This window comes from Beauveria bassiana (assembly GCF_000280675.1).
Source record: "Beauveria bassiana ARSEF 2860 unplaced genomic scaffold BBA_S00009, whole genome shotgun sequence".
Classification (NCBI taxonomy): domain Eukaryota; kingdom Fungi; phylum Ascomycota; class Sordariomycetes; order Hypocreales; family Cordycipitaceae; genus Beauveria; species Beauveria bassiana.
In genome coordinates this window covers 789,223-800,471 of record NW_007930844.1, presented here as the reverse complement: position 1 = coordinate 800,471, position 11,249 = coordinate 789,223, and the positions used below count along the sequence as shown (strand labels likewise).

At 52.9% G+C, this 11,249-nt stretch overlaps 4 protein-coding genes across 4 annotated transcripts; 2 read left to right on the top strand and 2 right to left on the bottom strand.

The window, feature by feature from the left end:
* Positions 1-452: 452 nt before the first annotated feature.
* BBA_04250 (RNA recognition domain-containing protein) lies at positions 453-1,619 on the top strand (the record flags this gene model as incomplete). The annotated part of the gene is made up of 3 exons (XM_008599347.1): positions 453-504; positions 624-749; positions 847-1,619. The coding sequence occupies 3 exons, from the start codon at positions 453-455 to the stop codon at positions 1,617-1,619; spliced, it is 951 nt and encodes a 316-aa protein (XP_008597569.1).
* Positions 1,620-2,259: 640 nt separating this feature from the next.
* BBA_04249 (CorA-like Mg2+ transporter) lies at positions 2,260-4,937 on the bottom strand (the record flags this gene model as incomplete). Its single annotated transcript, XM_008599346.1, has 3 exons — positions 2,260-2,536; positions 2,595-4,547; positions 4,609-4,937. 3 exons carry the CDS (start codon positions 4,935-4,937, stop codon positions 2,260-2,262), a joined length of 2,559 nt encoding a protein of 852 aa, XP_008597568.1.
* Positions 4,938-7,430: 2,493 nt separating this feature from the next.
* Positions 7,431-9,339, top strand: BBA_04248 (MFS drug transporter; the record flags this gene model as incomplete). The annotated part of the gene is made up of 3 exons (XM_008599345.1): positions 7,431-7,577; positions 7,681-8,018; positions 8,151-9,339. 3 exons carry the CDS (start codon positions 7,431-7,433, stop codon positions 9,337-9,339), a joined length of 1,674 nt encoding a protein of 557 aa, XP_008597567.1.
* A 198-nt stretch (positions 9,340-9,537) lies between these two features.
* Positions 9,538-11,237, bottom strand: BBA_04247 (CBF/Mak21 family protein; the record flags this gene model as incomplete). The annotated part of the gene is made up of 2 exons (XM_008599344.1): positions 9,538-10,582; positions 10,633-11,237. 2 exons carry the CDS (start codon positions 11,235-11,237, stop codon positions 9,538-9,540), a joined length of 1,650 nt encoding a protein of 549 aa, XP_008597566.1.
* Between the last annotated feature and the right edge of the window lie 12 nt (positions 11,238-11,249).

The window sequence follows — 11,249 nt, the reverse complement described above, 5'->3', positions numbered from 1 at the left end:
AGAGTAGAACTCTTAATAGTAAAATTATTACTTAGATTAAGACTAGTGCTACGTAGACCCACCTTTTTTGCTACGTGGGCCACCTACTTACTGGTGGCCGGCAAATCGCCGGTAGGTACCTGGCAGAGTCAAGAGCTTTCAACGACCAAGCTGCATTGGAGATGAACAATGCCCAATCAACAACCTCGACCAACCTTGATCAATTATTCACTGAGGCCCCGCAAACTAATTCTGTGCTTACACTTGAATCCATCCAAACTTGCCACGGTTTTCTGATCTAGACTGGGCATCACGGCTTAGATTCGGCCTACCGCGACGAGCAACGAGGATCAGCGCGACAAACACAGGTCGACAGCTCCCCGGTTGCCCGATTCGATTTACACTTGCGCGTCGCCGGTGTCAAAGTCCAAGAACGCATCTACCCCGGCCTCGAGGCTAAAGGGCAACACAAAATGTCGACGCGCCCACCCTCGCGCGTTGTTTTTGTTGGCAACATCCCATACGGTACGTCTGGCGGAGCTGGCCAGGGTCGCTGTTGCCTCGCGACGCTCCATTTGGCCGGCCTCGCACCTTCTCACTGTCGAAACTGCAGCTAATCTGTCCCGCTTACCCCTTTCCTGTAGGACTGTCCGAGGAACAAATCACCGACATCTTCAGCGACGCTGGCAAGGTTGAGCGTTTCCGCCTAGTCTACGACGCCGAGACAGGTCGCCCCAAGGGCTTCGGTTTTGCCGAATATCCAGACACAGGTACGACACAACACATCCCAGCGCATCTTCACGAGCTTCCATTTTTCCCTCCCTTGCGTCAATCTCTAACGTCTTTTTTGTCCCTACAACTTATTAGACTCTGCTTCCTCGGCCGTCCGAAACCTCAACGATCACGAAATCATGGGCCGCAAGCTTCGCGTCGACTTTTCCCACGAGCAAAAGGTCGCCGACGACGATTACACACCAGTCAGTTGCATCAAACCTTATCCCAACGATCTCTTTGAGCTGAAACATGAAGCAAAGACGCTAACAAACATTTGTTTCCAGAACGCTACCACTACCCTAAACGGAGCTTCACACATGGCCCAGCCGCCTTCGTCTCTGCCGCCGCTGCCCCCGGGCAAGGATATACCCCCGGGACTAACCTGCACCGATGCCATCTCCCGCACGCTCAACACGCTCCCACCCGCGCAACTCCTCGACATTCTCACGCAGATGAAGGCGCTAGCCTCGTCAGATCCCCAACGCGCAGCTGAGCTCCTGCAGCAGGCGCCGCAGCTCTCGTACGCCGTCTTTCAGGCTCTGCTGCTCATGGGTCTTGTGTCGCCCGAGGCAATCCAGTCGGTCGTCGAGCCAGGCACCGCGCCATCCGCGCCTCCTGTGCAGCAACCTCCGGTGGGCTATGGCGCGGTACCGGGCTACCCGCAGGTGGCCGCGACTAACACGCCGCCGGTAGGTGGTGCCGGCATGCCGTTTGCCGCGCCTGCTGCCGCCGCCGGGCAGGATACAGAAGGTCTTATGCGCGCGTTGATGGAGCTTCCGCAGGCGCAGATTGATATGCTGCCCGAATCGGAACGACAACAGGTCATGGCTCTTCGCTCAGCGTTTGTCGGTCAAGCAAGACGATGATTTTGGGTAGCATTTGTAGAATGAGAAAGTATTCTGGGAAAGAAAAAAGGTCATGGATTTACGGTGTTTGGCGTTTCGATTACTGGCAACGAGGCGGGGAGGCTTTCACAACGCGAGGCAGATTGCGATACTCTTGAGGGAGGTCGCGTTATTCTCCTGGATACAGAATTAGCCCAAGAATCTAGAGAAGAGCTGCTAATGAACTGCTTTCTCGGTAAGGTGACACATTTCGACGAACAAGGTTGCATGCAAAAACAAGTGTTGATTTGCAATTCTATGAGACGCTAATGTACATAACACGTCAAGTCAGATTTGTGAACTGTACTGTTTCCTCTTTGACTCCAATCAACCTTTTCATGACACAAGTGCTCGATTTTTGCGAAAAAAAAAAAAGAAATAAAAATGAATGCCGCTGCAAAAACTCAACCTTGTGTCGTCACCGTCACTAGTGCGCGCTGCCGTAAATACGGATCCTGTAAATACAAAAAAGAAGCTGATCTTTCGTCGTCTGTCCAAAATAACTCCGCCTTATTGAAAATGAATCAAAGAAAAGAAAGGAAGAATAGAATACGCGCCATCTATTTGCCAAAATATTGAGCAAACTGCAAGAGATGTCGTCGCCTTCTTTTTTTTTTTCCGCTTAGACGATCTTGTACACGCGCTTGGCGAGGAGGAAGCAGACTATACCAAAGCACAGCAGGCCGGCCGTAATGAGCATGAACCACTGCAGATTGCCCTCGTCCTCTTGGCCGGGAACCCAGACGTTCATGCCCCAGAGGCCGGTAATGATGTTCATGGGCAGCACAATTGTGCCAATGACGCTGAGGCGGCCGAGGACGTCGGCCGTCTGCTCCTGGCGCTCGTTCATGCGGATGTTGATTTGCGCGAGGTAGTTGCCGTGGGCGCGGGCAAGAATTCTGCGAGCACGAGTTAGCACAGAACGGTGACGGAGGAACCTGTCAGCAGGCTACAAACTTTTCGTAGTGACTCAGATTGGAAGTCATGGTCACAATGTGATCTTGAATATCGCCAAGGTAAAGCCCTATTTCCGATTTCGGGGCCACCTCCCACCGCTCGTTGCAGCGCTTGGCGAAGCCCTTGATGACATCGGCCTTGTTGCCCAAGAGCCTGTAAAGACTCATGACGCGCTTTCGACAGTCGCCCACGCGCCGGAGCATGTCGCCGCTCGCCTCGGTGATAGTCGCACCATCATCCTTGCTCTTCTCGTCGGCGTTTTCCAGCGGCGAATGCAGGCGCAGAATGGCCTCGTCGATCTCGTCGACCTCGTCCTCAATGTTTTGGATGAGCGGCTGAAACACGTCGGTGATGTCGTCAATAATGGCGTAGGAGATCCAGTCCGATGACAGCAGCAGGTAGTCGCGCAGCTGGCGGATGCGTCGCCGCACATTGGCCGGGTGCGGCGTCATGGAAAAGTGGAAGCTGAGAACACCCTCGCGGAAGACAACCACGTACATGTTGACGGGCTCCAGAAAACTCTCACTGTTGATGTCCTGGTCAAAGGTCCGGTAGTTGACAAAGTAATAGTGGCGGAAAAGCTCGACCTTTTCACGCGCCTCTTGCAGCATAATATCCTCGGCGGTAAGAGGGTGAATGCCGAATGCTTTGGATATGACCTTCATTTCTTCTTCCGTGGGGCAAACCACGTTGAGCCACCATACAGGTCGGTCTCCGTATCGGATAGGCTTTTCTGGTTTGGGCGCGAGATCGAGGGGCTCCGGCAGAGGCTTGAATGTAATACTTTCCGAGTTGCGTAGTCCACCTGTATTAGCTAATGGTGCCCTGGCGGAAGGCGCCCTGGAGCTTTCACGCGTAGGCACGTCTACCGCAGGCTGGGTCTGTGTCATTTGTGCAAACTGAGGCGGGGAGAATGCTCCACGAGCCGAGTCGGATACTGAATGTTGGCGAGTCGAGCGGTGAGAATCGACTTCAAGCCCAGCAGTGGCGTTAGGAGCTCGGGACGGAACAGACATGGTATCATCGCCCGAATCGAACTCATCGTCGGAAAGAACACGATGGTCGGGAATAAAGAGCTCACGAAAGGTCCCTCCGGGTTGGACAAGCTCTGAGATGGTGTGGCTGTGAATGGTACTCTGGAATTCTTCGTTGAAATAGGTGAAGCGATAAGGAACGTCTTCGTCAGTCTGAAACCAGCCCTTGCGAACCGGGCGCAGACGGCCGTTAATAAGCTGCGGCTCCGTAATCCTCTTTGCTCTGCGACCCTCGCTCCTATCTTCCTTTTCAAACTGCCTCCACTCCTCGAGTACCGACAAGTCTGGCCACTGTCGTCGCCGGCGGCGACTTTTATGGTGGTGGCCGTCGTCACGAGTCGTGCCGTCGTCATCACCCATTTCGGACATGCCGTGGGTAGGGAAACAGACGTCAGCCTCGGCATCAGGGTGCGGAGTATGAGGACTATCGTGACGATGCGCATCCTCGGCGTTGAAAAAGTTTTCGTCCTCGTCCATAGCAGCGCGCTTGGGGCTGCCAGTTCGCATAGCCATTTCGTCTCGCAGCATGACATCACCAAATGTCATGTCATTGTGATGGTCGAGGGTACCAAAGGTAGGAGAACCTGGCACCGAAGGGGGATTGTTAACATGATAGGGATCCTTTCTGCCAAATGCGGCTGCCAGCTTGGTGGTGGATGAGACTGTCGACGACCTGCGACTCTTAGTCCAGTGCGTTCGGCTGTCTGCACCGCCATAACTGGAGGAACCAGGAGCACCTAGTCTGCCCGAGTCGGAAAGCAAGGGTGCAGTCTCGTCCCATGGAGTGGCAGGACTGGACTTATCGCTGCTGTGATGAGTCTGGACAGAGCGCAGTCTGCTGCTGGCGCTGAGAGGCGGATTCTGCGATCGGTCGGCGGTGACGGTTGAGGAACGTCGAACGCGCATGGGAGCATGCTCTCTTTACAGAGGTTAGTAGACACGAGAGATGCAACGAGGCACTGCGAGGGGGGTATACGCACCTATGGTCTAGCAGAATCTGGCTGTCGATACTATCAGTGCTGACGGTCCCTTGTGGGTGATTGTAGAAGCCGTCGGCAGAAGAAGTTCTGTCCGTCTCATCGTGGCTGTCGCCGTGTAAGAGAGCAAAGCTCTTGCGACGAGACCTCTTCTTCTTGCCACCGCGGTGGCCCTTCCGTTTGCGAGAAGCACGGGCCGAGTTTGCGGTGGCGGATGAGTCTGCGCCGGTGACGACTGTAGAGGGCGCTGGCGCTGGCGCAGGCGCAGACGTTGGGGCGGGGGGGTTGCTGGCGGAGGCATCACCGAGGGGCCTGAAACGATTGCTGGCCATGTCGATGAGCCGCGCGTTTGTAGTTAGGTGCAGGCACGAGAGGGGAGATGCCTATTTATCGTGGTTGAAAGATGGAGTCGTGACGGCGCCTACCGGTGGGAGGTGCTAGCTTGCGTATGGTGTGCCAATCGTCGGGTATCGAAGCGAAGTGCCCAGCTTCGACTGACAGGATTCGAAACGTTCGTCTTGCGAAATGTACATGCGGTACGGTGGTCGACGTCGGTGGGAAAAAAAAGAAGAAATGTTCTGGGCGAGGACCAAAAAGATACAGGAGATGGGAAATTCAATTCTGACTAGGACGGTTCAAGTTGAAGTATGGTGGCGATGGGGCTGCAAAAGTGGTGCTAACGTTCAGGTAGTTGGGGAATTAAGCTGCCACCTGCCAAGGCAGTGAAGCGCGTTGTCCGGGCGTGGGTCGTTTTATAGTTCGTGATGTCACTGCAATGAAAAATCTAGTTACACTTACTTTCCAAAAAAAAGAAAGCGTTTGTTCTTATTTCGGCCAGTCTCTATCTGCAAGGAAAGCTCAACGCCACATGTATATGTTGATTTCCATCTCAGTTCTATACAGTCAATTAGAGCTGCAGAATGGCTTAAGTGGCGGCGGGTCCTTGCCGATTTTCTTGAAGGCTCCAGCCAGCCAGCATGAGAAGAGAATTCTGTCACCTAACTAAGGCACGGTGTCGCGCTCTTGCTGGTGAATTTGCTAGCTAATTGTCGTGATTCGTCCTGTTGTTGGTTTTCCTTTCGCTAATTAATTATGGCATCTTGGTGAGTGGCTCGAGGTCCACTGCAGCAGCTTGTTACAGTGCTTTGACAGTGCAGATTTTGTCGAATGCACTGTTTGAAACTTAGGTACCTACTTGCTGCACAGCTTCGTGACCTGCAAGGGGTTCTAGTTAATAATTACACCATCGCCAACTAGCTAGCTCTCAGCATCAACGGGCATTACAGAACCCTCATTCGTCAACTTTGCTTCTTTGCCAGCCCATCAGCCACTAGTTTCGTCGAGCCAAAGACTTGCTGCCTCACCTATCGTTCCACCAGCTGTAGTCCTACCGGTGTGTCGTTGCATCGAAGTCGTAATTGATTCACAGTAGTGAAAGTACTCGTCACGTACATATTGGCAGCATCAAAATCACCACACCCGAACCGCGGCTCGTAGTCGGTATAAACTTCTTTCGGTGGAAGAGCTAACCGTGTGAGCCCTGGAATCGTCAGGCAGCATCACACGACGAAAAGTGCAGCATTTCAAAGATTCTTGCCAGCCTCATGGTTGAGCTCAAAAAGTATTCTTTCCATTCGCTCGGTTTGTTAGCATGCAGGGAGACAGCTACCAGCTCCCAGCGGTCGCAAGTCATGGGTTACCGTTCTAGACCTCAGAGGTCCATTTCTGAAACCAGCGGCTTAACACACCGCGTTTTGTGAATCAGCACCTGGAACTCATCGCAGACAGACAGCTCTACAACTAACTATGCCGAGTATCCTGTTATTGGAATCGCCCCGTCTATCAGTTCTTCCAGGGTAGCATAAGATAGCTGGTACCGCATGATGACGGGACGACCCTGCAACAGTTTTGCTTGAAGCATGCAGATATCATGCGCGAAAGAGGCATCCATCACTGAGAGAAGCGGCAAGCTAGTGACTGACGACTGATATAAGGTGCGAGACTTTCTTGTGCGGCTTGGCCGTCCAGCCAGCGTGGTCGTCTGCCTTGCCCATGTCCCATGTTCTGCTCGAGACGTTTGGAATTGACATGCCCTATGCGGGACTGGAAAATTGATGGCGCTAGACAAGAAGTATATGGCCGATAGGCGACTGCGGACTTTAGACAGAGACAAATGGCATGTCCGCCAGCAGCGGCTGATGCACCACTCAATCCTATGCAAATACAAGCTACTTGGCGAATCAAGTGTAGAATTATCAGGTCGCATTGTTACGCAAATCTATCAGGAGGAACTGCTTTCAAAACGAACAACTTTGACATTTCCGAGTCTCTGTTTCCAGACACAAAATGACGACGATCACGCTTTACAGCAACATGGGATAAAAGTGCGATGCCAAGCAACTATGTATATCGAATAGGTAAGGATAGTATTATAAATAAGAAAAAGGGAGTAATTTAAAGAGGTACCGAGGTAGAGAAAGTATTTCAGCAACTGTAAAGACTGAATCATAGAGAATGAAATGTCTGAACAGTAACTTTCAGCGGGCATTTTTGTGTCAGCTCCTCGGTTTTGTCTGGCTGGTTTCTTTCATGAAAGCCTAGGGTTCTGAAAATGGTTCAATGTAAAATTTTCCCCCATTTTGCGGCCTGAGAAATTCCAGTCATGAATATCAGGGCTTTGACAAGCGGGTTCCTGTACCCCGTCGAGTGGTGGCAGAGAATTCTTCTTCTTTGTTCTCTTACCAACGACGACTTGCACGGCGTTTTCCATCTTCACCAAAACGAAAACCCCCGCTACCCTTTTCCAACTCTAATAAACAACCACCATGAGCCAAACACAACCGTTCAGCCAAGCCGACAACCCAAACCAGGATGTCGGCGAGTCTTTGCAAATGACTGTGGCCGTGAACGAAACGCCGACCATGGAGGGACGCAGCAACTTGCGCGTCTCGCTGGTCATGATGGCGCTGGCGGTAAGCACACACACACACACACACCCCCGCGCGGACTCCCTTTCCCCCCTTTCCCCTCTCTCCTCTCATGCGCAGGACGCTGACCGATGAATCGCAACCAAAGCTCGTGCTCTTTTGCTCCGCGCTGGACAACTCCATCGTGTCGACGGTGCTGCCCACCATCTCGTCGGACCTGCGCTCTGCGGGCGGCTACGTCTGGGTCGGCAGCGCGTACATGCTCGGCCACGCGGCGGCGTCGACTGTCTGGGCTAACCTGTCGGACATTTGGGGTCGCAAGCCTGTCCTGCTGTCGGCGCTGGCGCTCTTTTTTGCGAGCTCCGTCGTCTGCGCAGCGGCCGCGAGCATGCCCGTGCTGATTGCGGGACGGGCCGTCCAGGGCACGGCCGGAGGCGGCATGCTGCAGATGGTCAACATAATCATTTCCGACATTTTTAGTGTCAGGTGCGTACGTTCCTTTCAAAATGGCAGAATCTCCCCGGCATTGCCGCCGTTTTCATGCATTTTCTTGTCTTACTCCCCGCATCCTACAAATGTATCCTTTTGGTGGCAGAACTCAACTAACACCAGACGCAGACGCCGAAGCCTCTTTCTTGGCCTGCTGGAGATTGTCTGGACAGTCGCGGGCACCGTGGGACCGATCCTCGGCGGCGCTCTGACGCAGAGTCTCTCCTGGCGCTGGATCTTCTGGATCAACCTGCCCCTCACTGGCTTCGCCTTCCTCGTGCTCGTCTTCTTTCTCGACGTGCACAACCCCCGCACCTCGACCATGGTGGGCGTCAAGGCGATTGACTGGGGCGGCACCGTCTGCGTCCTCGGCATCGCCCTCATGCTTCTCATCGGCCTCAACTTTGGCGGCGTGACGTTTGCCTGGAACTCTGCGCAGGTCATCTGCCTGCTAGTCTTTGGCATTGTCACCGTGCCGCTCTTCATTTACTGCGAGGCACGCTTCGCCAGGATGCCTCTGATGCCCCTCGACATATTCAGAAACGCGCACAATTCGGCCGTATTCGTCATTGACTTTTGCCACTCTGCCGTTGTGACCGGAGGGGGCTGGTTCTTGCCGCTGTACTTTCAAGCCACAAAGCTCGCGTCTCCTCTGCACTCCGGTGTCTTGTTTCTTCCCATTGTGATTAGCTCCTCGTTGATGAGCGGCGCTGTCGGGTTCCTCATTCACAAGACGGGCCGATACGTTGTAATCATTCGACTCGGTAATGTTCTCGTAGCCTTAGGCATTGGCCTCTTTATCAACTTTGACAGCTCGTCGTCTCTCGCCAAAATCATTGCGTACCAACTCATCCTAGGCTTCGGCATGGGCATGTTATTCTTCCCGCCGCTGCTGGCACTCCACGCAAACGTGTCGGGCGGTCAGACGGCCGCTGCGACGGCCACCTTTGGCTTCATCCGGAGCATGTCAGCCTCGGTAGCCGTCGTCCTCGGCGGTGTGCTCTTCCAAAACGGGATGAACGTGCAGCAATCACGTCTTGTCGCTGCCGGGCTCCCTTCGAATATCACCGACTCCTTCAAAGGCAGTGACGCCGGTGCCAATGTGCTCTTGGTGGCAACGATTCAGAACCCAGAATATCAGCGCGCAGTGCAGGATGCCTTTTCGGATAGTATTCGTTACATCTGGTATCTGTACACTGCGCTTGGTGTAGTCGGTGTCGTTTCGTGCGTCTTCGTCAAGACTCATGTCATGAGTGAAGTGCATACAGAAATCAAGACTGGGCTTGATGGCGATCGAGCCCAAGAACACAAGCGATAGGAGGGGAAGTAGCTCAAGCGTTGTTCTGTGTGGCAATATAAGATTCGTGTCTATAATTATTGTGAACGAAATTCGCCAGGTGTATATACAAAAACAGTTTCCCAACCAAAATAAACTCCAAATACAATGCAGATAATGTCGCTTATGCCCATTCGAATACAGTTTCTTGGTAATCTTTCGCCCTTACCGCTAGAGCCACTAAGCCTCAACGGTTTGGAAATCCCAGAGCTTCACCAAAAGACTGTCGGGAGTTCCTGCAGCGTCATCCTGCGGCAGGAATACTCTCTTTGGAATGTGAAACTCGACGACGGGCGCCTTCTTCACGTCTTTGTCCATCTCAGCGTCCAATAAACTTGCATAAGAGTGGTCCAAGAAATCTTCCATGTTGTACGAGTGCTTGGTGAACTGTTCCGCCACAATCTTTGCAATAGTGGCGACGTTGGGGTGATAATGCGACTGTAGTTGGACAAGCTCCCAAAAACTGCTCTCAATAGCCTGGGTCTTCATTGGGTCGCTTTCGTCGGCCAGAAAAGGGTCCTCCATGCCGTGCTCCCGGAGCTCCTTCTTTACCTCTTCATCTTTCGTTTCCCTATGAAGCATGAATGTGCACAACGGATGCTTCTTGAGCATGTTGTAAATCCACGGAACGACAAAGGCCGCGGCACTTGGAGGCGCATTCAGCGACAGGCGAGCAAGTCGCTTCAAGAAGCTGGCGACGAGAGCGACGGGCAAATGAGTCGAGCCGAGAAACGTGTCCAAAAGTCGGAAGAAGCGCGCACGATATTTTGAGTGCAGAATCTGGCTGTTGAGGAGAGAGTATAGCTTGGTGTAGAAAGAAGGGTAGTCAAGGTTGCGCTCTCGAATGAGAAAAAAGACACCAGACAAGGCGAGGAGTGCGATCGATCCACTCGCATCGTAGCAGCTTGTCAGGAAGTCGGAGAGCATCTCAGGCGTGGCAAACCAGGGCGCGATGACATCAGCAATTAGCGCCAGCAAGCGCTTGCGCTGGTCGTTGGTTTCAACGATATTCATGAGGGCAAGCCAAGCTTCCTGACCTTGCTTTTTGTGCTGGTTGGGCTGGCGCAGATAATGCGATTTCTTCTCCGGCTTGTGAACGTAGAAGTCCTCCAACTCATCTGCCGAGCTCGGCACGCCGTCCAGTACAGAGAGAAGTGCAAAAGCGCTCTCGAAGAGCCTCGATTTCAGTTTATGCTGGTCGTCCGCGAAATCTTTGATTCCGGAGCTGGACACAAATTTAGCAAAGACAAAGATTGTAAAATTGTGTTGACTTACGCCACAGAAGCAAACGTATAGTAGCGAATATCATCGTACTGTTCCGCAAATTCTTCGATGTACATCTTGCGGACCTCATCGTTCTCACTTGCGATGATGTTCTTGACAACTTTCCCTAAAAAGTCGCGAGGGAACGCATAGACTGACTCGTCTCTGAGAAACTCCCCTTCTGCCTTTAAAGTTCGCATGCAAAGGGTGAGAGCGGTAATGGCGACATCATCTTCACCGAGCAGATCCAGCAGGACGTTCTTGAACTGACCAAACTGGTCCCGCAGCCATCCTACGACAACTTGTTCCTTTTCCGAGAAGGATTTCTTGGATACAAGAGAGCCCTGGGCCAAGAGTCTCATGAAGATGCGGCAAAGTGCGACAGTCGACAACATAGCCTCTGGGTTGCCAGGTGTGAAGTCTGCGGCCTTTCGAAGAAGAACGGCAATGTTGTTATAGTTCTTTTTAGACTCGAGAATTCCCTGCTCCAAAAGCAGGATTTCGGCATTCGGGTCCTCCTCATCCTCACTGGAGGTGGCACGTTGACGTTTCGTGATCTTTTCCGCGGGAGCACTACGCTTGCGCTTGGAGCTGCTTGTTTGGCCCGTGGGAGCCATGATGGAAGTTGA